At 44.8% G+C, this 26,482-nt stretch overlaps 1 protein-coding gene and 1 long non-coding RNA gene across 2 annotated transcripts in view; one reads left to right on the top strand and one right to left on the bottom strand.

Annotated features, from left to right (window-relative positions):
* Positions 1–26,280, bottom strand: part of LOC139060952 (uncharacterized) — a 58,128-nt gene extending 31,848 nt beyond the window's left edge. The window contains exons 1-2 of the long non-coding RNA XR_011515116.1: positions 25,981–26,280; positions 15,226–15,310 (exon numbers count right to left, since the gene is read on the bottom strand). This is a non-coding gene — a long non-coding RNA (uncharacterized lncRNA). The remainder of the gene's footprint in view (positions 1–15,225; positions 15,311–25,980) is intronic.
* LOC139061409 (uncharacterized) lies at positions 4,796–15,116 on the top strand. Its single transcript, XM_070541404.1, has 3 exons — positions 4,796–5,210; positions 6,746–7,789; positions 15,009–15,116. The coding sequence occupies exons 1-3, from the start codon at positions 4,917–4,919 to the stop codon at positions 15,114–15,116; spliced, it is 1,446 nt and encodes a 481-aa protein (XP_070397505.1). The 5' UTR covers positions 4,796–4,916.
* Positions 26,281–26,482: the final 202 nt, after the last annotated feature.

The following is a 26,482-nucleotide window of genomic DNA, read 5'->3' on the forward strand; positions in this document are numbered from 1 at the left end:
TAGAAGAAACTTGATAGAAACAGCGCGGAAGACTGGGTTCTTGGGATTTATTATGTGCATGAAGAGTGTGATAGCCATGTATAATTTCCTCGTTGTTGAAAAGAAAGTACTACAGTACATTCCAGTGCACAAGATTTGCCAGGACCATTTGGAATTACTTTTTGGTTTAATTAGAGCACACGGCGGTCACAACGACAACCCCACATCACAGCAGTTTCAGGCAGCATTCAAGAAAGTGATAGTCCAAAATGAACTTTCTGATGTCTCGGGAAATTGTCAAGTCCTGGACAGTATTACAATATTGTCATGCAGTTCAGCCAGAAGACGTTCACCAACCGATGTGCTGAATGCAAGCACACAGAGGAAGCAGCTTTTGACCGAGGAGTCGGTGGTTGAGCAGAGACAAATAGCCAGTGAACATGATTGCTCTGCATCACTAGAAAAAATCAGTGATTTCGGGAGTCGTGTTGTGGCCTACGTCGCTGGCTACGTGGCATACAAGCTGGGCCAAAAGCTGATGTGTGAGCAGTGCACAGCGGCATTGTTTAGTACACCTGGAGCAGCAGACACTGCATTTATACAAAGAAAGAGCAGAGGAAGGCTTCACTACCCATCAAAGAGTGTCATTTCAATTTGCCAAAAATCAGAATCTCTTCTTCGATGGGCTGTGCATATGAAAAAATTGTCATCAAAAACACTATTGCAGGACTTAGTACACCAAGTGCTTGAATCACTGCAGCAAAGAGCTGTTTGCAGAGCTACACTCACACATGTTTGATAATTCTCCACTGGAGAATCATTATGTCCATCTTTTAAGAAGTGTAGCAGAATGTTATTTGAATGTACGCCTCTATCATGTCGGAAAAGAGACAACTCAGAGTTTCCACAGCAGTCAAGTGCGCCAAATGTTCACAAAACTGACTCAATTTAAAGGGCAATAAAATTTTGTTGCAACATTTCATTTACTAAGGAAAGTAAAGACGTCATTTCAATTTTTCCAGTCAAGCTAATGCCAAATATGTGTTTGTGTTGAATGTGTACTGAAACCTTCATTGGTTTTTTTTTCTCATTTTCCTGCTGATGTTTTCATCAAGTTTTGACTTTGCTGATGTTCTAATGCGTATGCACCGGTGGCGTTATTTAGTGCTTCATTAGCCCTGCATTCACTGTTCTTCATACATGCATGTTGAAATGTTCTTGTTGATTGCAAGATTGTTCCTATATCACACTTCCGTCTATTGTTTTTGTTCACAAGTGTCTAAAAACATTCCCCTATGCAATGTCAAAGCACTGAGGGTATAAAAAATGAAATGATCGATTAGCTACTGAAGTTGAAACTAATACTGCGAAATGACTTCAGCGGTTTGATGAAGCATACTGTTTTTGTAAACAACAAGGTGTGTTTAATTTGGGTTGCCACAAATTCATGCGCTACTATACAGTTGAGTATTCTGACATGTTCTGTGCGTGCCTCTCTTTTCGATCTGCTATTTGTTAATAACACTGTCCATAATATGGTCATGGATATATGGCAGTTTGCTGATGTTTCAATCCTGTACCAGGAAATCATTTTGCCTTAAAATGGGCTGCATTAAACACCTTTTTATCCCATGCTAAAAATAAAGAACTCTGACTGACCAATACCTAGAAGAACCTTTTACTCATTGCATCAGTCATCATCTACTATCCGTGGTATCTAGTTATAAGTACCTGTGAGATATTTCTGATAGCCTTAGGAAGAATAATTCACACTTGAAAAACCATAGTGGAAAAAAGCAAGGAAGAAACTGGCGCACTTAAGAAAAGCTTCCACAAGTCTGCAAAAAATAATATATCGGGCTATTGCTAGAATATGCTGCTGTTGTATGGGACGTATACAATTTCATACGCATTTATCTTGTGGTGCGAGTTGCTTCTTTGAACGTTTACTTTCTCCACCACAATATAAGAAATAAACAAAACACACATTAGTTCCATTAGGCGTTTTCCAACACAGTCACATAATTTTAGGTGATTTTGTCACGTGACAGCAACATATTAAAACATTTTTTATCCAGGGGCTCAATGTCTGCTAGTTAAAACGGTAGGAAACCAAAAGAAATTGAAGCATAGGAGAAATCAACACTTCTTAATTGATGTACATGAATAAGAAAGGAAAATAAAAATGGATGAAAAGAATGGATTGTGTTGCCAATCTAAGTTGTTTTAATGCACATTTTTACTGCATGGTTTAAATGTTCCATTGAACTGATTATATGAATACAATTGCCACGCCTTTCTCTTTGATTCATACCAATACACAGCAGTATCTTATGCGTATATTCCTTATTAGATTAGTCCCATTTATATGGTGCAGAACTCCTTACATTCAACTTGTTGATTCAATGGTTTGCATTTGCTATGTTGTATTTAAATAATAATCTTTAACCCCTCCCATGAAAGGCTTGAAGATGAACAAACCTTTTCTGGACTTAACACACAGGGCGTGCAAACTTTTACAGTTGCCAGTCACAAGTGCCTATAGGAAAAGTGACCGAATTAAACGAATGTTTTTTCTCTACGCTCAAATCGTATTAGACAAAGACGCAATTTGGAGAACTTGCTGAATAAACTCATTATGCAAACTGACTCGCGAGGATTGTGCATTTCTTGCTCTTTGTGCACTTTGAATTTTCACTTCCACTTGTACATGTGATGAATGCCTTCCAAATAGTTTTGCACAGTACTGGTTTCATTTAGTTTTTTTTTTAATTAGTAGACCCGTGTGCTTCTCTGTATGGTGCGCCGTTACATGAATGCAGCGCTTTAACGGCTACTGTGCGCATCGACGTGCCAATCTAGGTCATGAAACACTACATGTTGGTATAAAGCAGGCGTGCAGCTTGTGTAAATGTCGATGTCGAGGGCAGCAAAATGCACATATTCTGGGTAAATCTCTATCAGCACGTGTGTATTAATTGTGGTACACCTGTGCAGGTGTGCATGACCCTCGAACGTGCTCTGCCTAAAAGAGTCGGCGCTGTCGCGAGTAATGCGAGAAACAAGCAACAGTTGAGCAACACGTGTTTTAATATGCACAAAAGCAAGTTGTTACTGAACACGAAGTTCTGAAACTAGGATTATGCATTCTTGAATAACGCACGTTCTACGTGCCGCAAATGCAACATGCGCTGTCAAAAGCAGGAATCACTAACCTGCAAGGCGTTCACTGTACAGATTCTGAAACGTATCGGTTTCGGTCTGCGATGGCACGTTAGCATGATTACGCTGAAGTGGAGGCAAAACTTCCCGCGGATATTCCTTCGTCCGTTGTCACTGCCGTGGCGCGGTACATTGCGTACAGCGTTACACATGCGCGTTCATTTCACGAGCTTTAGTTCCTCCAGTCCCACATGGCCACAGCAACATCCGGCAGAGCACGGTGCAGGTAACACAGCACAACAAAACACGGTGACTAACGCAAACCCGCCCACACAGCGCCTTTGCCACGGCACGAAACCTACCAGAGCAACACGTGTGAGCGCTCAAAACCATAACAACGCCGCCATTGTGGCCCAAAAGGCGGGGCTATACAACCAAAAAAAAATAAAAAAGCAGCAAAAAAATGAGAACCTACTACGTCATTTCCGCCACACTTTTCTCCTAGCGCGCGGAGGGGGTAGGGCCTCTCCTTAGTTTCCTTCCTCCGTGCGAGACCAGCTTCGCATGGCGCGTTTGGTGGATTGGATTGGATTGGATCCAACCGGCGGCTACGGCTGCTAAATAGCAGGTTCGGATCCAATGCATAGTTTAATTCGAGAAAATGGCGCTTGCGTTGGGAACTCAGGTTGTTGCGCTGGCGTTGCTAGAGGAGGAAGGAGAGCGGGTAGCAGTGCGAAACGCGTTTGAAGAAATGGCAGAACGCAAATTCCGCCGTCGCTTTCGTTTCTCGAAAGAAATAGCGCGTTGGTTGTACAGATAAATCGACCCCATCATCGGTGCCAGCAAGCCACTGGAATGTTGTTGCTGATTCTTGAAAAGTGCGCCACTGTTCCCGTCGTTTATTTTTTTCTTTTTCTCCTCGCTATGCGCGATACCAGCAAGGGACGACGCAGAGAAACTAATAGTTGTAAATTGTAGTATTCACACGTAATACTATTTGAAAACGTACTTAAGCTTGAAAAGAAAAAACAATAATTTTTTTAGATAAAATTTCATTCATTAGAAGACGAGAAACATTTCGTCTTGTAGTAAAATGTGTGGAAGCAGACGGCAGACGATGGAAGTAAACTTCCGGGGAGTTCACCGCTTGCCGATTGGCTGCTCTCTCCGCCCCGTTCTCAGAGATTTTCCATGCTGCCACTTTGCGACGTTGCAGCAACCGAACAGAACGCGTATCAAACAAAGATATTCGACCGCGCCATTGATTTCCGTTGCGTCGTCGAAGTCGTCCCGTTCCAAGCCGCCACAGCGCCAATCGCAGGAGGGGCACATCTACCCCGTTATCGCCGGCGTGCACGCATTCCTGCACGCTTTCCACTAAGGAGGAACGCGCATGCGCGCAGCAGTCGGTCTCGACGACAAGGTTGCGACGCCAGAAGGCAAGGAGGGCCGTTTCGCCACGCGTTTCCGTACCGTGCATTATACATTGTGGCCGAGAGCACGTGACAACGGAACGAGCCCCATGTATATGCATCCGCTGCTGCGGAATCGGCGGTAGATGTATGGAACGGCTGTCGCCTACGATAACGAAGCACTGGCCGCGTTGCGAAAGTGGAGGTTCCCCATTCTACGCGACAGTGTGTGCAGGGCTCATTTTATCTCTCGTTGACGCTGATCTGGGCAAAGTGTCTGACGCCACCCAGCAGCGATAAGCTCGGCAAAGAAAGCCACCGCGCTCTCGTGCGAGCGTAGCATTCGTGCCCGAAGACGACGCCATGCCGGATCACGGACGAGGACGGGTGCACCGTTTTCGCGACCACGTCGTCTCCGGCGTCAACTGGCGACCGACGCGGTTCGTCGACGAGGTTCCCAGTTCACGTGTGTGCGGCCTCTGCCGCATGATCCCAAAACGGACGGTGCTGTTGCCGTGCTCGCACGCTGTGTGCCAATCTTGCCACGCAGCCAGTCTCGAAGGGACCGTTGGGCGGTGTCCGTTGGATCGAGAGCCATTCGAAGAAGCGGAGTGCGCCGGTTATGAATTCCCTACCAGGAAAGCAAATGTCGTGATGGTGAGCAAGAAAGAAACAACTTCTGTCAGTTTTTAATGAGGAGGGGCGGGGGGAAAGGTTAGCTATGCATTATAACTGGTATTGGCGTAATTGCACTATGGCGAAAATGCACGCCGAACCATAAGAGTGCCCTTTTTACTATTGCCAAACAGTAATATACTAATTCACCGTGATTAAACGTTCCTTTTTAACGTCTATCAAAACTTAAACAATAGAACAACACAAAGTCACTGTAGGCTCATGTGAAATATTCTGTTGGAACCCAATATTCATTCATTTCTCAGTGCCACAGATAGGAGAGAAATACAAAAAGGCAATACTTTGAAATATGCGACGTCACATTCACATCTTGGGGTTGTCGTTTCTGCGTAAATTCAAAGAGACATCGGTGATAATAAATCACTAGAGTCACAATTCAGTGATAATCACTTTCTACTCAAACAGTATGATTCTTCTCTTTGAAGTTCACACAAAGCATCAGGAAAGGAATTTGCATACATTACAAAATCACTAGTCATTGTTTTAAGAAACAGTGATTGTTATCAAAAAAGCATCACTGCAAAATTCTGCATTTGCAAATTGTGCATTCTGCATTTCTGCAAACATTTGCAGAAATTGTACTAAGACATTATTCTCAAGCGACACTCCTCCCCCCACCCCTACCAACATATAATAGCTGTCTAGCCCCGTAAACGTTGACCGCATTTATATGAGGTGCAAGCTAGCAAAAGAAAGGAAAAGGGGGTCTCCACTGCACAATAATGCTGCTGTCCCCGCAGATGAGTTGAAGTATGGCATATTTTTGTCACCCATTCCTGCTTACCAAGCCTGCTTTTTCTGCAACAGTAGTTACGTTGCTATTTAAAAGCATAATTAAGTGACTCACCTTGACCTAGTGTTCACGTTTTACGCACCTTTAGGGCACATTCACACCGGCGACTTGAGGAGGTCGCGCGACCAAGTTGGTCGCTTTGCGACCAGTCGCAAATGGTCGCAAACGGTCGCCTTTCTCGAAAAGCGACCATTTTGGGCGAGTCGCTGTCTGCGCGATTTTTCAGTCGCGCGACCGTGGTCGCAAAACTGATAAACCAATCAGCGGCGCACCGGAAGTGATCTTTCGTGTGTCTACATCCGGCCTCCTCCGGCGTCGCATTCAAATTCCGCGCAGATTCCGAGAGTTCTCGCTGAGAACGATAATCTCCGGGATTGCGACTTGCGGGTCGCGCTCAGCCGGGCTTGCCGGTGTGAACATCAGTCGCCTTCGGTCGCTTTTTGATTGCGAGTCGCAAACGGTCGCGCGACCTTCCCAATCGCCGGTGTGAATATGCCCTTAATGTTAGGCAGTGACAAGTACTGCTGGTTGATGTTGAGCATATTTACTTCCCAATAGAATCTCGCGTATACGTTGGTTCACATTGGAATTCATGAGAAGATAGGTTGCAAATGTTACGGGCAGGGATGAAACGCGCCTTTAGTAAAAATATTTTGTCTGGCAAAAATTCTAATGCGTGTAATTTATTTTATTTACTCTTAAGGCATACTGCTGGAACGAAGAGCATGGCTTTAATTACACGGGCACCATGGACCGCATGCTGGAGCACTACGAGAACGAGTGCACATTTCACACCGTGGAATGTGTGCGATGCGGCGAGGGAGTCCAGCACAGAGACCTGCCAACGCACTACGCGGCCGGATGCAATGTCGGTGTTTCTGTCGCGATCACAGAGTCCTCGCAACCTACAGCACTGACCCTTGCAGCCGTGAACGCTGCCCTAGCAGACGTTAAGGCGAGGTTGGGATGTCTCAACCACGACCAGCTGCTGCCAGTGATTCAGAGTCAGTTGAATGAGCTTACAGAACAAGCCAGGATCCAGGAAGCCAGGTTAGCTGGGATCACTCGCGAGCTCGGAGCATGCGAGCACAATTTAAAGGCCGAGATTGATCAAATCACCGCCACGATTTCATTGACCAAGTCCCATCAACTCACATCTCAGCAAAATCCATGGGAGAAAGTCAGCACGACGAGGTCGCTATCATTGCACTCGGGACAGGCACTGATACTTCGAAAGTTGGAAGGTTTAGCGCACCTGGAAAACCGGCGGCAAACTTCCCCGAACCCGGATTTCGGCCGCGTCATTGCTCATTGTAAGGCTATGAACGGTGCCTTTCGGCATTTGACCGGTGCGCTGTCGACGCACGCGTGGATCAAAAACATTCGTTGGGCGTATTATCAGCTGAGCCTAGAAAACTGCGAGGAAATCATTCAGTGGCGGGGAGGCTTAAAGCAGTTTGCCGAGATTACGGTGTGGCACACGAGGGACACGTACTTTACGATTGCCGTTTCGAAGAACGGCGCTACTGCAACACCTGCCTTCATTGTGGAGATCGAGTTTAACGGGACGCTGGTGGACTCCAAGTGTTGGCCGCCTTTCTGGAGTGTGTCCGCGGTGCATCCATTAACAATCAAAGAACCTTCGTTGACTTCCGGTACCAAGCCTTGTTGCTGCTACCGCCATGACCCATCATTGCTGCACTTCCACCTCCAATTTACTACAGACCAGGCACGTACCCAGGGGGGGGCCCGGGGGGGCCCGGGGGGGCCCGGGCCCCCCCCCCCGAAATCATGTGGCATACCCCCCCCCCCTCCCCACCCACGCCACCACTACTCACACATTCCTAAAGCGCTGCTAGATTAATGTTGAGACTTGGCAGCTGTTCATCGGTCAGCCTTATGCTGCCTTTTTCACTCCTTTTAGATGGCGGTAGTTATCGGCATTTCTTGTAATGTGAAGGACCGTTTTCTCATAGATTCCGCACCCGCGCGATTAACTCGAGATTGTCAGTTGTCACCATCTATTCAACCGTCACGCGCATAGCTGTTGCTTTTGTTAGTTCAACCTTCTTTGTTTAGGCTGATCCTGGGACCAGGAGAGGGATGCGGCTGTTACTCAGCTGGTCTCTACTCTCATGGAACGAGTTGCGGCCGGAGAAAACACAAATTACGTTTAACTTTTCTCTTTGCTTCATTATTTCCTTGAGTTACGGCTCGCGGCGACGCTGGCAGATGCCCGGAACCATATACACGTGATATGGGTTAGATAAGGTGGGAAATAAAATGATGTGAAAGAGCGTCCATCATGGAATCCTGCGATAACCCTTAAACCCATAAGCAAGATGACTGCCGCCAGTTACCTCGTCTGTTTTTCCTTAATTGTATAGCACTTTTCGTGCAAAATTGGAAACCGGAAACAAAAATCGCAAGGAGTTGAGAAATTAAGCGATCTACTAAGGGAGACAGCCAACGCAACAACCAAACTGCAAGCAAAAGCGAATAATAAAAATGTTAACCGTTGTTTATGAGAATATTTATGGATCAACATCTTTTTATTTAAAAAGGAAGTAGAGAAAACGCCGCCGGAAGTGAAGAATAACTACTTGCTTTGAATGACGCTTCTACAGTTATCAGTCGAACCGCCTCACGTAGTCACTTCTCTGCTGTGCTTATGTGGGTGTTTTTCTAACCTTTCTCGGTGAGCGCAGTACGTCTATGAATCGCAGAGTCCTGCGCTCTGCGCGGTTGTATGGGACTGGCGGCCGCACAGCGTTACGCAATTCGCGGAACTGTCAAAACTGATCCACAAGGCGAAAATAACTGATATTCGAAACTATAACATGTGAAAGACTGAAGAAGCCGTAAAAAATGAACGCAGCCTGAAATCAGCAAAAAAGACACCTGGCATAGGACAAACCATGATGTATGCACTAAAAGATAAGAAGGATAATATCATCAGCAATCTCGAAGATACAGTAAAAGCAGCGGAAAAATTCTAAGCTGACCTGTATACAGTACCCAGAGGAGTCACGATACCTCACTTAGAAACAGTAATGAACAGTATACAGAAACTCTCCTATACCTAGCGATGAGGTCAGAAGGGCGCTGCAAGACATGAAACGATGAAGAGCGGGAGGAGAAGGTGGAATAACAGTCCATTTAATCAAAGATGGAGGAGCCATAATGCTTAGAAAACTGGCGGCTCTTTATAAGAAGTGTATATCGACTGCAAGGGTCCCAGAAAACTGGAAGAATGCAGACATTATACTAATCCACAAAAAAGGAGACGTTAAAGAATTGAAAAATTATAGGACCATTAGCTTGCTCTCACTATTATATAAGATATTTACCAAAATAATCTCCAATAGAATAAGGGCAACACTGGATTTTGTCAACCAAGGGAACAGGCCGGCTTCAGGAAGAGATACCTTACAATGGATCACATCCATGTCATCAATCAGGTTATCGCGAAATCTGCAGAGTACAATAAGCCTCTCTATGTGGCTTATAGAGATTACGAAAATGCATATGATTCAGTAGAGATACCAGCAGTCTAGAGGCACTACGTAATCAAGGACTACAGAACGCTTACGTAAAAAGCTTGAAAAATATTGCTACATGTGTGTTGTATTTGTTTATTTGAACGAGGTGCGTGGGCGCCATCACTCCAGAAAAGAGGAGAAAGAACGAACTGGGCTCGCGCTGTGAATCTAACCGGTCAGCGCTGCAACCGTTGTTGTAAATATAATCTGTAAATAGTTTCTCGTCTTACTGGCTCGTCCTTCGCGTAAGAATATATACATATGTTCTACAGCTACTATAATTCTACACAAGAAAAGTAGGGAGATACCTATAGGGAAATGGGTCAGACAGGGAGACACAATTTCTCCAAAGCTATTCACTGCGTGCTTAGAAGAAGTCAAGCTATTAAACTGGGAAGGCTTAGGAGTAAAGATCGACGGCAAATATCTCAGCAACCTTCGGTTTGCCGATGACATTGTTCTATTCAACAACAATGCAGACACACCCGTGTGCTTAGATTTAGGTGCACGTTAAAGAACCTCAGGTGGTCAAAATTTCCCGAGTCCTCCACTACGGCGTGCCTCATAATCAGAAAGTGGTTTTGGCACGTAAAACCCCAAATATTATTATTATTATTATTATTATTATTATTATTATTATTATTATTATTATTATTATTATTAACAACAATGCAGACGAGTTACAACAAATGATTGGAGACCTTAACAGAGACAGTGTAAGAGTGGGGTTGAAAATTAATATGCAGAAGATGACGATAATGATAAATAGCCGGGCAAAGGAACAAGAGATCAGGATCGCCAGTCGGCCACTAAAGACTGTGAAGGAGTACGTTTACCTAGGTCAATTAATCACAGGGAACCCTGATCATGAGACGGAAATTCACAGAAGAATAAAAATAGGTTGGATCGCATACGGCAGACATTGCCAGCTCCTGACTGGAAGCGTACCATTATTATTGAAAAGTAAGGTGGGCAATCAGTGCATTTTGCCAGTGCTGACATATGGGGCAGAGACTTGAGAATGAGTTAAGGACCGCGCAAAGAGCGGTCGAAGGAAGATTGCTGGGCATAACGTTAAGAGAGAGAAAGAGAGCGGTTTGGATCAGAGAGCGAACGGGTATAGACGATATTCTAATTGACATCAAGAGGACAAAATGTAGCTGGGCAGGTCATGTAAGGCGCCGGTTAGATAACCGTTGGGCCATTAGGGTTACAGAAGGGGTACCAAGAGAAGGAAAACGCAATCGAGGACGACAAAACACAAAGTGGAGCGATGAAATTGGGAAATTCGCGGGCGCTAGTTGGAATCGGTTGGTACAGGACAGGGGTAAATGGAGATCGCAGGGAGAGGCCTTCGTCCTGCAGTGGACATAAAACAGGATGATGATGATGATGATGATGATGATGATGATGATGACGATGATGATGACGATGATGATGGAGGTGGTGGGCCCCCCCCCCGAAAAAAAATCCTGGGTACGTGCCTGCTACAGACATTGCCTCGCTGAAGAATGACGGCTACCTCCGAGACGGAAAGATGGTGTTCAATATCTCGCTCAACGCTACAGATCTGATCGGTGGGATCAGAGGAGCACCCTAACGTTCGTCATCGCACAATGTGCACTGCACCGGAGAATCCTCCTTGCAACTTCAGAAAATGTGTCACATGAGCTTAACGATTTTTTGATGCCCTTTCTACTAAATAAAGTGAGCTGTGCGAAATTTCTTTTTTTTTAAATTTGCTATCCTTTGTAACTGTCAACCTATTGTTTTCTTACTCTACTGGCCGTTTATTTTGTTTATTTCTTGTGCTAATACAGTTTTTGTGGCGGAATCTTGTGCTCCTAGAGTGGTTTCTGACCTTACGACGTTCACCGCGACACTTTTCTCTCGATTATTGCCGTGCGGCTGTTAAAGCGATTGATTTCAAGGCGACGTTCGTGTTTGATACTACGCTGTAGTACCGCGTTGTCCCGTGTCCCAAATACACGACCGATGCTTATGCGTCGCATCGCAATTATTTATTTATTTATTTATTTATTTATTTATTTATTTATTTATTTATTTATTTATTTATTTATTTATTTATTGTACCTTCAAGACTCGAAGGCGTTGCACAAGGGAGTGTAACAAAATACAGAGCATGTGCACACAACAGGGTATAATAATAAAAAAATTAGAAAGCGCGGATTAAGAAAAGTATTCTTCAATAGTAGTTCTAAAAGCAGATGTATCGGTTATGTTAACAGTTAAGGCCGGCAGATGATTCCATTCATTGGTAGTTTTAGGAATAAATGAATAAAAAAAATGGTTCGTGCGACAGTGTGGAACGCTCAATTTATGGCGACGGTCAGTACGCGATTGTGTGTATGCAGGTTCGGACAAAGGTTCACTTTTTATTTCCGGATTGTAATAATAAATGTTGTGCAGCAGTGATAAGCGAGCTAACTTCCCTAACTTCCTACGGCATGAGAGGAGAGGGAGGTTTAACGTAGCCTTCATAGATGTTACGCTTGACGTCCGACAATTTAGTAAGAATGAAACGTGGGCTACGATATTGTATGGACTCTATTCCATTTGTTAAGTAATCCAAACCAGGGTCCCATAAAGAAGAGGAATTTTCAAGCTTAGGACGTATTAGTGTTTTGTATAGAACTAGCCTTAAGTTAGCGGGTGCCATAGAGAAATTGCGACGGAGGTAACCAAACGTACGGTTAGCAATGTTAGTGATGAGGTTTATGTGTGTTTGCCAGGAAACATTAGATGCTATGTGGACGCCTAACTATTTATAGGAACTGACTTCTTCGAGTACAGAGTTCTTCAAGTGATAGTTGGATAGGTTAGACGAAGCAGTATTGCGCGATATCCTCATTAGTTTGCACTTTTGGCTCTTAAGTCGCATTTTCCAAGTGGCGCACCAGTTAGTTACCTTGTCTAGATAAGATTGTAGTTTTAGTGTAAGAATTTGATGATATTACGACTTCTGCGGGTGCAATGAAACAATCGCGCACCTTCTCTGTGAGTGCTCTCGTTTCAACCCGCAAAGAGCAGTCCTCTCAGCCACCCTAGACAAACTGGACAAGCGCCCACTGTCAGAACACAAGATCCTTGGACACTGGCCTACGCGAACATCAGCGCGATCGGCTATGAAGGCACTGCTGCGGTATTTAAAAGACACTGGACTTTCTGACAGATTGTGACTTCACTGTGTGACTCAGGATTGTACGATGCACTACATCACAGTAGGAACGCCTTTGCGGGCTGCGTGACAGTGCCCACAGAAACAGTTTGTGTGTACGTGCGTGTGTGCGTAGTTTTTTTTTAATCCTTCTCCCTCTCACCTATCGCTACCCCTTTCCCCTCCCCCAGTACAGGGTAGCCAACCGGAGATAATCTCTGGTTAACCTCCCTGTCTTTCCTTTGCCTTTCTCTCTCTCTCTCTCTTGATGATATTACTCTGTAAATGACACAATTCGTCTCCAAATAACCTTATGGAGGACGCTACACACTTAGGCAAATCATTATTATAAATCAGAAAAAGCAAGGGTCCGAGAACAGAACCTTGCGGCATCCCGGAACTGACAGGGCAAAGCGAAGAGTCAATTGTTAGCAGCGACAAAATGTGTTCTATTCGATAAGAAGCGTTCAATCCATGAGATAATATTACGCTCAATGTTGAGTGTATTTAATTTTAGACAAAGTAATTCATTAGAGACGAGATCAAATTCTTTAGAAAAGTCTATGAAGATGGTGTCAATGTGAAATCCATTATCCAACGCGGCACCGATTCGATGTTTAAATGAAATAAGTTTAGTACCACAGGAAAACAATTTACGGAACCCATGATGACGAGATGAACAAAACGAATTTGTTTCTAGCATGTTGACGAGATTAGAGTATATTATATGCTTTAGAATTTTGCATGGCACACTTGTTAGAGAAATCGGCCTGTAATTTAAAGGTGAATTCACGACGCCAGACTTAAATAATGGAACCACCTTGCCGACGTTAAAGTCCTTTGGTAATGAGTACAACAGAATAGAGTGCGAAAAGATGTTGCACAAAATTATGGAAGAGTAAACTTCGGTATTTTTCAAAAACTCACAATTATTATCGTCTATTCCTGACGATGACGAAATCTTTAACTTACGAATCTAGTTGACGACACCATCGTATTCAATTACCAAGGGCTCCATCTGAGGAAAATTAATCTTAACAACTTTAGGTAGAGAAGCACAGGGAACACGTTATTCAAAAATAATTTAGAAAACACTGCATTGAGTGCAGAACAACATTCTTCTTGCGGAACAACAGCACCATCTACATCAGTTAACGATATTGTGTTACATTCGAAACCCTTGAGAGTATTCCAAGATTTTTATGCGAAGCATATTACGAGAGCTCAACCCAGCTCCTCAGGCGCGGCAGTGTCGCCTTGAAACCACGTGACACCGTGACGTCACGACAGAGGAGAAGTGGCTTTGGCTCAACTCTTGCAAGACGGGCTGGGTGGGAATCGAACCAGGGTCTCCGGAGTGTGGGACGGAGACGCTACCACTGAGCCACGAGTACGATGCTTCAAATCGGTACAAAAGCGCCTCTAGTGAATGCGGTGTTGCCTTAGAAACGAGCTGTTTCTAAGGCGTGCGTCTCTTGCTCAGGCGCACATTTCGTTGCCGCGCCGAACGCTGCTTTGCTCGACGCTCACCGCGTCCAATGCGGGGCGCGTAGTCGCTGCCCTGTAGCCCATTGTCTTACACCCCTTGGCGGGTCGACGGGAACGTTGTCGCGTTCCACTCTTGAAGGCGAAGCCGTAATGCATGAGTTGTTTCTTCGTCTAGCCGAACCAAATATAGCCAAGCAACAGCAGTTCACCAGGCTAAACAGTGGTTCAACAACTAAAATAAAGGCTAGTATGCTTCGCATCCTGGGCTTAACCTTACCTAAGCCACAGCCATTTTTTTATTATTTGCAGTCAGCAGAGATTGAAGTGCATTGTAAAAGAAAACGCGTTTAGGTTCTTTGACTGCGTTTTTAAACAGTGAAGCAACCTGCTGATACGCACGACAGCTATCAGCTGTGTTCCGGTCTTTTTTTTTAGTTTAGCGAAACCGCCGCTTCTTCCTGTTCGGGATACGTTTTAGGGATGCATTAAACCACGCTGCTCGATGGTTACACCGGAAAACTCGAAGGGGTATGTATTTTTGTGCTAATTCATTACATTTATTTTTAAAAAGCGACCACTTCTGTTCAACGCTCCGAGTGTAAAAGTCCATTTGTCCAAAGTCCATATGAACCATTTATCATCGTTAAGGTTTCGCCGCAAACGCATGAATCTCGGTTTGCTGTGCATCGCCTTTCCATTCCGCCGTCCTCGAATGGTTGGGTCGTTGTGATCAGCTTCTGATGCGTCACACTGCCTAGGAAGAGCCAATCGCGCCCACCGGTGACCCCCGGGAATCGAACCCCCGACTTTTCTACGCCGTAAATTCAGGGATCATTGGCAAGGCAAATGGGACAAGCAATGGATAAACTTAACAGAATAAAACCCGAACTGGGGAACTGGATAAGTGGGAAAACAGCACGGTACAAGGAAGTACTTCTTTGCCGATTAAGGATAGGCAACGCATACAGTACTCACTCTTATATCTCGACTGCGGGCGATCCAGGCACTTGTAGTAAGTGCGGCAATAGTCTGACGGTCCTCCATGTCCTAATTCAGTACCCTGCAATAGAAACAGAGAGGCAAAAGTATTTCCCTTAAGATATCACCGAAAATATACCTCTTCACCGGCATTTTTTCTTATCGATGAACCGCTTTTTAATCCGCGAATAGTCTAAGATTCCTTAGCCGAAACCGACACCGCGAAAATCATTTGGCCAGGCAAGTTTTAGCACATGATTAACTGCCCCGCCTTCAAGGGCTCTCTTGAAACTGTGGTGTCACTGTTATATTTTATTGCATCATGTTTTAATGAAAGCCCATTGCCATAACCCACCTCACTACCTAGGCGGCGTCATTATTTTAGCACCTATATATTCTACGCCACTTAAAGCGACAGGCTTTAGGTCATTTTACAGCCATGTGAAATCTACAATTAGGTATTCCTTGTACACACCATCCAGAATACATCGTTAGCATTACCACTTGTCATGGCGCTCTTTGGTCAAACGGTCCTTTCGCCACAGAACACCACACATAATCATTATCATCATCTTTCGACGTGTTCTCGCCGGATCAGCTTAGCTGCTTGCCTTAGAGGTGTTCTTAACCCATCGGCTGAGCGGTATGTACGAAGGTTATTCCCCCGAGTCGCACTTTGCCGTCCTCTGGCTGCGCCAACAACCAGCGAACGAGGAAGCTTCTCATGCAAGAGCCCTGCGATCGATTTTCACCGAGACACAAGTTTGTGCTTGCGTAGAGTACATTCCGACGTACAAGTTTCCTGAGGCACTTGAGTACCGGCACTGTATGATAGGGGCCCTAAGCAGAAAGGACTTCTGCCCAGCAAGCTTCTACTCAGTTCTAGGTTCAAATCCGGATGACAACGTGGGAGATCAAGTCGTATACGCAAAACTGCGTTTCGATGTGGAAGAAAGGTAAGCTGAAAGCGTTCTGGTGCGCCTGTCGAGTTCGCAACTTGTGCAGTGATTGCTTAGTTACGGGAAATAAGCAAGACTGCACGGAACTTGATTATTTTCGTGCATTGTGTTATTCATGCACGCGAACGAGCCTCATTCGAGTACATGTGACCGCGAAAAGGCAGAGCACTACGTGAGTAGCGTGCAAAGAAACAGAGCCGCCGACGCCTCAATGCCTAACTTGATCTTTCATTTATTTATTTTTTCATTCCCGCAATGTGTGGGGGCTTGAACACCCATAAACATTCCAATGCTCACACTTAGCTTTACGACAAGCACGTTCAGTCGTTGCTGACACAGCCCGAGCCACCTTCAGTGTTGTCTTACATGAATACCCAAGTTATTGCGTGTTGAATACGGACTGCGAGGGAGAAAAGAATGAAGGGCCCAAAACTCCTTGCACACGCGAAATAAGATGTAATGCTTTTAATTCATGCACACTGGACTGACCCACTATAGTTGGTTACGTGGTTGACTGTGTCCACTGTCAGTGCAGAACGCTGCTCATCCTCGCTTCAAGCGTGTCGAAGAGAGAGAGAGAGAGAAAGGCAAAGGAAAGACAGGGAGGTTAACCAGAGATTATCTCCGGTTGGCTACCCTGTACTGGGGGAGGGGAAAGGGGAAGCGATAGGTGAGAGGGAGAAGGATTAAAAAAAAAGAAACTACACACACACGCACGTACACACAAACTGTTTCTGTGGGCACTGTCACGCAGCCCGCAAAGGCGTTCCTACTGTGATGCAGTGCACCGTACAATCCTGAGTCACACAGTGAAGTCACAATCTGTCAGAAAGTCCAGTGTCTTTTAAATACCGCAGCAGTGCCTTCATAGCCGATCGCGCTGATGTTCGCGTAGGCCAGTGTCCAAGGATCTTGTTTTCTGACAGTGGGCGCTTGTCCAGTTTGTCTAGGGTGGCTGAGAGGACTGCTCTTTGCGGGTTGAAACGAGAGCACTCACAAAGAAGGTGCGCGATTGTTTCATTGCACCCGCAGAAGTCACAAAGTGGGTTGTCGGACATTCCGATAAGAAAGGAGTACGCATTTGAAAATGCTACTCCAAGCCATAGACGAACTAGAAGGGTACAGTCGCGTCGTGGAAGTTCGGGCGGAATACGGAGTTGTAAAGTAGGGTCCAGGGTATGAAGTCGTGCACTTCTGAAATCGGATGAATTCCACTGAGCTAATGTCAGGTCGTTTGCCAGTACGGCAAGTTTTTTCGCTGCGTCGGCTCTCGAAAGAGGAATGGCAACGCACCTGACGCCGTCATGGGCAGATCGGGCAGCTGCGTCTGCTCGATCATTGCAGTGTATGCCGCAGTGACTAGGCAACCACTGATATATGATATCGTGTCCTTCGTCAACTATGCGATGGTGTACTTCTCTAATCTCTGCGACGAGCTGTTCATGTGATCCATGGCGCAGTGCTGAGAGTACACTCTGTAGGGCTGCCTTGGAATCACAGAAGACTGACCATGCATGCGGTGGTTCCTCCTGAATGAAATGGAGAGCCGCACGCAAGCCTACAAGTTCAGCAGCTGTCGTTGATGATACATGCGACGTTTTTAGCTGTATTTCGATGGATCTTGTTGGTATCACCACAGCAGCAGCTGAACTTGCAGATGTGACTGAGCCATCGATGTAAACGTGTACGCGGCCGCTGTGCACCTCATGTATAAGTTGTAATGTGGCCTGCTTCAGGGCAAACGACGGCATGTTAGCCTTTTTAGTGATTCCTGGGATGGTGAGGCGTACTTCAGGTCTGTGCAGGCACCATAAAGGTGTGGATGGTCTCGCTGCAGGCATGTAGTTCATTGGCAATGAGGTGCGATTGGCAACAATCATACGACTGATAGCTGCGTGTGGCCTTTCTGCGGGTAGAGCGGCAAGGTGGTGAGAAGGTAGTCGGGCAACGTGGCGAATATGCGCTCTGAGAGCGTCGGTTACCAAGTACGTTGTTATTGGGTGATCTCGAGCTATGACAATCGTTGCCGCTGTAGACGCACACCTCGGAAGGCCGAGACACGTCCTTAGGGCTTGAGCTTGTAGTCCCTGGAGTACACGCAGGTTTGTTTTGCAGGTGTTTCCAAGCACAGGGAGGCTGTATCTTGCGAATCCGAGGAACAAGGCGTTATAAAGCTGCAGCATTGATCGCACCGATGTGCCCCATAACTTTCCGCCGAGAAACTTGAGGAGATGTATTATTGTCAGCAACCTCTTCTTTAGGTACGAAACGTGCGGGCTCCATGATAGGTCGCGGTCGATAATTACCCCTAAAAAGCGGTGTTTACGTGCATGTGCAACTGCTTGGCCGTTGACACTTACGGAATAACGCTTCATTTCCTTCCGAGTGAAAGAAACAAGGCAGCAAGCGTGTCGAAGCTATACATAAACACCCATGAGTTAGAGCTTTCCAGACGACAGCGTGCAAAAGTTAGAAAAACACGTTTGTTGAACACATATCGATGGCGGTGTGCTAAGAGCAGTCGGCGGTCGAGAGGATAAAGTCCGCAAGATATGCAGCACAATGTATGACGCTAGCGGGAGGCACAAATATGCACAAACATGCAAGAAAAGAAAATAATGGCGTACTTCATATCCCCTATTATCCTTACACACAGTGCTTCAAGCCGCCATAAAATTACTTGTGTAAATATAAAGATATCGCAGAACGAAAGCTAGGCTAATTGGACAACTTTACAACTGCTGTGAAGCTGACGATGCTACATTATCGTTGAATAAAAACCATGCCGCTGGGCCTTTTCGGAAAGTTATCGCCGCAGTGTACTTCGCTGACCTGAAATGTGATCGCTTTAAAGAAGCCACAGTTACCGACGTTCAGAGAAGACAACACGGCTCAAGCGATTTGGGAACCGGCCATCGCAGGCGACGGACAACCGCAAACGCGCTGTGGGCCAATGATGGCCGCACTGATATCGCAGTCCACTCACGATTATCATCATCATCAAAACAGAAACATGGCGGCCGCCTACAGGAGCTCGCAATTCTGATCTGAAAATTCATAACAAAGCAGTATCTGCTAACACTAAGTAGGGTCAGTATATTCAGCACTAACACAGGCTTGTACCTACATCAAATTAACGTCCCACCCGCCGATTCTCACGGTTCCTACAAGGTAAATATATCTGGTAGCGAAGCTTCCATAGGAACCCATACGTTCAAAACATTACCTTTCATCTGTGGATGGATGGATGGATGTTATGAGCGTCCCCTTTGGAACGGGGTGGTGGGTTACGCCACCAAGCTCTTGCTATCGACTGCCTCATTTCCTACGTATGTTAAAATATAAAAAGGAAAAAAACACTATGAACTACCACACCCAAATATTCTGATCGCCTATTGCCAACTGTGCTTTTGTACGTCTCCGTTTTTTGTCGTTTCCCTACTTTTCTTCCACCAGTCCTCCAATCGCCTCTTACTAACCCCTATTGCGGACATGTTTACTTTTTCCACTGCTCCCGCCAAATCCAAGGGCTTCAAGGAGGCCACTGGTGCCTAAATCGAGCGATGGGTAGACGTCCTCATATTCTAATAAAACACGCTCCATCGTTTCTCTAGCTTCACCGCAGCAAGCACATGCTTCTTCCTTGTTATATGTCGCTTTATAGGTGTGTGTTCTAAGGCATCCCGATCCCGCTTCGAAAAGTAATGAGCTTCCCTTTGAGTTATCCTAAGCTATTTCTTTCCCGATTTCGTCTTTTCCTCTTAAGTAGTTACTCCTGGTAGGTTTCTTTACCATTGCCGTCACCCATGAGATTATTTCAGCCTCTCTGCCTTTCCGGTTGACCTTCTTTGTTGCTGTGTAGCCCACCCTACAGGCCGCATACTTGCTGGTAAGCTTCCTAGTTCTTTTCCTCCAATGTGAATCAATGTTTTTCCTGTACAAATACCTGAACCATCTCCCAGCCCATTTACTTTCTTCCATATTCCTCAGCCGTTCTTCATGCTCAATTTTACTGCGAGCTTCCCTCACTTCAAAACTAGTCCAGCCCATATCACCCTGCACAGCTTCATTCGTAGTCTTCCCGTGAGCGCCCAATGCGAGGCGACCCACTGACCTTTGGTTCCCATCGAGTCCTGATTGTACCCCTGATTTGAAGCGAACAACCGCACTTCCAAAAGTAAGTCCTGGAACCGTTACACCTTTGCACATACCTCGGAGGACCTCGTACCTTTTGTATCTCCCATAGCGCTCTGTGCTTCATTATGGCTGCGTTTCTCTTCCCCTTCACTGTTACTGTTTTTTTCCTGTGTTTCCATATATCTATTGCCTTCATTTATCCATATACCAAGGTATTTATATACTGTTACCCGATGTATTTCCTGGCCCTGTATCTCCACTGTCTGTTCACTGTTTTCTTTGAATACCATAACACCTCATTTTCTAACACTAAATTTCAAACCTAAATTGTTGCCTTCCTGCCCACAGCTATTAGCCAGTCGTTGCAAATGACTTTGTTTGTTAACTAGCAACACAATGTCGTCCGCATCAAATAAACCTGGGAGCTGCTGCTCTACTACTGTTCCCGCCAGTTTGTATAAAAGATTAAACCCGATATTACGTCCTTCTAGCGGCCTCTCCATTCTCACCATGTACACCATAAACAGCAGCGGGGATAAAGGGCACCCCTGCCTCAGTCGCTTGTTGATATGAACTTTCTCCTCGCTCCTCAACTCTTGCCATTCAACCAAATCAGGGTCATCCCTTCCCAAACGCTATTTTCTAGGTAAATCTATCTCAAAAGCTGTAGACAATCGTTGCCTAAGCCTTAGCCTTCCAGAATATCCCACAATATGTCGCGGTCTACGTTATCATAGGCTCCTGTAATGCCTGAATAGGCCACATATGACGGTCTGCTTTCTATTTTGATATTTCAATACACTGAGTAAGAACGAATAAGTTATCATCTAGACGCCTACCTATTCTGAAGCCATTCTGAAGTTCTCCCAAAATGCCATTATTCTCTGCCCAAGCTTGAACCTTTAATTTGATTGCGTGGTTCGCGGGGCTTAGCGCCATCTGTATGTGGAGGGAACACTTCCGGCAGAAGAAAGAAATAATGTGACGCCACATCCGTTAAAAACAGAAGTGACGTCGTTTTGTTTTCGAAGGCGCGAAATTTGTTTCGTTGGCATGCCTTTGGAGCTGTATATTCAAGTGCCCCGCCATTCGAGTTGATGGGCGTTTCGAGCTTTCAGCGCGGTAAGCGACGCAAGAAAAGGCCAGCCGTACGGTTGTCGAAATCGCACCCCTGCACAGGACGTACTTTCTTTGGAGGCCGACGAAAGCTTTGGATGGAGAGTGCTGGTCCTATCGTCGGACGCCAAGTCCGTCGGCCAGCGCAGTCGCACGAAAACAACTAAACAATTCTATAATAATAATAATAATAATAATAATAATAATAATAATAATAATAATAATAATAATAATAATAATAATAATAATAATATTAATAATAATAATAATAATAATAATAATAATAATAATAATAATAATAATAATAATAATAATAATAATAATAATATCCTTAATTCTATGAAAATATTACACATTCAAAAAACCGGTCAGGTCAGCCCAAGCCATGAAGGCTTGTCGGGCTGCACCCGGAAGGCAGCGACAAGTACTAATAATAATAATAATAATAATAATAATAATAATAATAATAATAATAATAAATAAAGCAAGGATAACAAGCTATAAACTGCAGCAATTTACAAAACAAAAGCAAAGTACAACTAAAAAGGAGGCTACAACATAAAAGCAATGTACCAAAAACGAAACGTGAACTGAGGAAACGCAAGCTAGAAAAGATATAAAGTAAAACAAACAAGGATACACACCAATATAGACCAAACGAAACTAATCAAAACTATATTTCGGGCTCTAATGGCAACTTAACAGAATAATAATTAGTTTTGTCGTACAGTTTTAGTGTCCGTTTTGATGAGATAGAGTACAGTTCAGTGGCTGAACAATTAAAAACGTTAGGACCATAATATTTTCTGGAATAACGGCCAAGACGGGTATAACAGCGCGGTGTAGTAGATGTATAATGGTGTCTCAGTGGTCTGGCAGGAATCAACGGAAAAAGAAAATCACTGTTCCAAAAATGTTTTTTCACTACACTTTGAAAAAATAATGCTTCAAATGAGGATTAACTGTAAAAAGTAAAAGATTATTATTAGGGGGAATGGTCTCAGTGTATGCAACATTGCGAAGAACAGGTTTCAGAATAGAATTCAATTCTACAGAAAACGGGAACAGGTATCTAGAGGTATACAGAACACAGGATACTGTACATAGCTTTTTGCCAATACCTGTAAAATGAGTGGTCCATGTCATACGAGAATCAAACATGATGCCTAAATATTCTACATTAGTTGCGAACTCTAATGGTATGCATTTGCAGTTTGTACAATTAGAGTCGTGGACAAAAAATGGAACAAGACGATCAATTGTTTTAATGGGGATTATGAAAGCAAACTAGTTTAGTCTTTTGTCTATTAATTCGAATTCCGTTATTTGTGCATCAATCCATTACAAACGTGGCATCTGCTTGAAGGTTATTAACGCATGTATTAAATGACGCATGAGTTGACAGAAGGACAGTGTCGTCTGCGTGCTGGAATATGCGGCATTTTGATACAAATTGAGGCAAATCATTGACGTATAGATTAAATAAAAGTGGAGATAAAACAGACCCCTGGGGAACACTCTTTTTTAACATCATTTTTGTACTGGAATAGTCACCTATATGCGCACCACCTGAGAGCGATTGCTAAAATAACTGGACAACAACTTTATAAATGAGCCCCAGAAGCCAATTCTTTCTAGCTCATCAAGAAGTAATGTGTGAATAACGGAATCGAAAGCCTTACTTGCATCTAAAAAAAGAGCACATACGAATTCGTTATTATCAAAAGCTGAATAGATAGTGTCCGTAAATTCTTACAGTAGGGAAATAATGCTTTTTCCCTGGATGAAACAAAACTGTGCTTGTGACAGCATACTATTTTTATTCAGGAAATTGGTCATCGTTACGAGCAGGTGCTTTTCAATTATTTGTTTGCAGGCAGAATGGAAATCGGTCTGCAGTTCTCGACTTTGCTATGAGAGCAACTCTTATAGAGCGGCTTAACCACAGCCACATTCAAATCGTCGGGAATAACGCAATGATCGATATAACCATTAATAATGAAGAGAAGGACGGATTCAAGCACAAAAAAGTTACGCTGAATATCATGTATGGAGATACCGTCTACACCAGGTGGTTTCTTAGTTCTAAAGGTAAATAAGATGCTGTGCAAGTCTCCTACAGTAACCGGTGGCAAGAATGCCGATGGTGCAGTATTAGGAACCGCGGTAGACGCATCTGGAGCAAAAGGCTGAAGATGTGAAGGCACTATAGAAAAAGAGTAATTAAATTCTTGAACGGCTGACGTGAGGTAGCGTAAAAGTCTAGCGAATACAACTTCTAAAGGTTGATTGGTGTTTCGTCCGAATACTTCGTTAATAGCTGACCATGTCTTTTTGAGGGAGTGTTTGCTTTCGTAAAAGGTCTTAGTTTAATACTGACGCCTTGCCGGCCGAATCATGGCGTTTACCCTGTTCCGGAGCGATCTGTACAGATCTCTAAGGTGTGTATTGTTTGGGTAACGCTTACAACTTCCGAAAGGGAATCTTTTTCTTTAATAGCCGTCAGCATATCGCAGGTTAGCCATGGAAGTTTGGAGTTGCGTTTTTTCACGGTGATTGTTTTATGGGCGGTAATTTTTAAAGAATGGATTGCATCAACAAAAGGTGTATAAGCGGTGGACGTCGTGACATTACGTAAAAATTTGGTCCAATCATAATTCGCCACAACACTGTCAAATTTAGCGATATCAAGGATGTTTAGGCGATGAAGGTTAGGGTGAATCTAAAGGGAACTTGAAACTCTAGATGACAGCCTACAATATAATGATCGGCCAGTTTACACTTGAGTACCACTGAAACGGTGCTAGCCAATGGGGCTCTTACATTCACATCGTCAAAGCAAGATGACACCTTTTTGCTTCCAATGTATTCCTCTCGTGTGTAGGCAATAATGTTTGGACTGACTCGCCATTTTGATAGAATGTTAAGCTACTGGCAAACCATTGGCCTTGATGGCGATAGAGTGTCAATATTAATGTACCCAATCAGACAAAGTAGAATATTTGGTGATAAGGAGTGAAGAAGATCGTTTAATTATGTTAAAAATAAATTCGCTTTTTCTGAAGGAGGCCTGCAAATAGAAACTAGGCTGATATCGGCATCAGGAACTGAAATCTTTAGCGCAAAACACTCGGCAGATATGAATTTCGCGGCGAAAGATAAAACTTTTACCCTTTCATGCACGAACACCATGACGCCACCTCCTCTCCCTATCTGCCGTGTGAAAGAATAGCTGGAATATTACTTAAGCTAAAATAGGGGAAACAAATCGGCATGGATGCTGATTTCCGCTATAGGACGATTACATCTATTATGTGGTCAGTGTTATGGAAAAGAGCAAGAAACTCGTTCCAGTGATGACGAATGCTACGAATGTCCATGTGCACAGCCGAAAACGCTCTGTCGCCTTGAAGCGACAAGCTGCAGAAGGCAGCTAAATCATAGCATTCGTGAAAGACAGTGTTCATTGCCGAACAAGCCTATCAAGGTCGGCAAAACCATTCATACGCATCAGAGGTGTGCCTTCTGATTTCCTACCAATTTTTTTTTCCATTTCTTGACCACATAAATCTGTACTTCAATTCTTTTCCCTTTTGCCGCGCAGCCCAAAACAATTGTTTGTTAAAGCACGTTAGATTGTGGCATAAAAACATGGGACGGATATCTTTGCCTTCAACTAGGGACCGTAATTTGGCACGTGAAGTCATCCATTTCTCTTTCAAAATTCTACTAACGAACCTAACCAGCACGACAGGTGCCCCTTCACGCTTCGCTGGCATTCGATGGATCGCTTCCACATCAGAATCATCAAAAGGCACTTCCAGCTTTTGTGTCAAGTCACCGATTAGTGAAAAATGTACCTGCCTAGGTTTCTGCGGTAAACCGTGAATTTCCAAATTGGGCAACCTGCTGTACTCCCTTACCCGATTCACTTCCTTTCGCAGTTGTCCAATTTCCTTCGAGTGTTTAGAGGCAGCAGAGCGCAGTGTTGCTACTTCGGTCTCCAGTTTTTCAATGGTGACCTGGAGCTTTGCGTCCGAAGCGCGCACCTCTTCATACCTTTCCGACGGGAAAGCAATGGAAGATTTGACGTTCTGCACCGATTTGTGGAGTGCATCCACCGTAGCTGTCAGTGCGTGAAGCTCATCTACATTTAGGGCAAGGGAGTTGACGGCGTCTTTTAGCGGAAGTATAAGGCTTCTATCTTTGCTGCTAATTCAGATACTGATGCCGAAACAGGCACTAATTCATCTTCCGTCGATGCCTGGTTGTCCGCTAGACAAGAACGGCATCGCCAACTGTCTCGCTTATCGGCTCCTTTGCCCGACATGGTACTCTCAGCGACGCCAGCACATTTTTTTCCCAAAGTGAAAACCCTGTTGGCATTCTACGCAGGTTAGAAATTTGCCGTCAGCCGGCCAGAAGTTTCCTACATAAACCACAGTTCGGTACCATTGTCATCTCACAAATCGGAAAGGCAGCAGACGGCGGCAAGCATGAAGTGATGTGAAAAGCAAAAACAGCGAATACTGCGCCTCACCTGCACCAAAGACAAGCGTAAGCCTGTGCCGAGCGCTTGCCGTCGACTGCGAAGAAGCTGCTGCGCGGACGAGACTTTATCCTCCTGGACGTTGCAGATGCGCAGGCGTCCCGACTAGTGGGCCATCTTGCAGCCAGTGATTAGCTCCTAACGACAGAAGCGGGGCGAGGGCCTCCAGGATGGTTGAAGCACGCTCCGCGCCGCCCGCAAATCGGACAGGTGCTCCCAGCAAGTGCTGTTGCACCCAGCGAGATCGGCACCAAAGACAAGCGTAGGCGTGGGCCGAGAGCTTGCCGCCGACTGCCTGGCGGTCGCAACTCGCTACTTTTGACTGAACAGGTCAGGAAGCGATGAAAGTACCCGCGACACCGAATTCAGACAAACGTAGACAAGCACGATAGCACAACGTGTGAGGGGGCGTATTTCGACAGGTGAACTTTACGAGCGCGCCTTTCTGCACATTTCGAGAGCTGCAATGCATTGCGAGTGATAGCGGCGTCAA

This window comes from Dermacentor albipictus, chromosome 6 (genome assembly GCF_038994185.2).
Source record: "Dermacentor albipictus isolate Rhodes 1998 colony chromosome 6, USDA_Dalb.pri_finalv2, whole genome shotgun sequence".
In the NCBI taxonomy this organism is placed as follows: Eukaryota; Metazoa; Arthropoda; class Arachnida; order Ixodida; family Ixodidae; genus Dermacentor; species Dermacentor albipictus.

Excerpts from the sequence above, each read along its gene's own strand:
- LOC139061409 (XM_070541404.1), top strand. The coding sequence starts at position 4,917 with ATGCCGGATCACGGACGAGGACGGGTGCACCGTTTTCGCGACCACGTC. Across the intron at positions 5,211-6,745 it reads GGAAAGCAAATGTCGTGATG|GCATACTGCTGGAACGAAGA; the intron begins GTGAGCAAGAAA and ends TTTACTCTTAAG. Across the intron at positions 7,790-15,008 it reads AGGCACGTACCCAGGGGGGG|GAAGAGCCAATCGCGCCCAC; the intron begins GCCCGGGGGGGC and ends CACACTGCCTAG.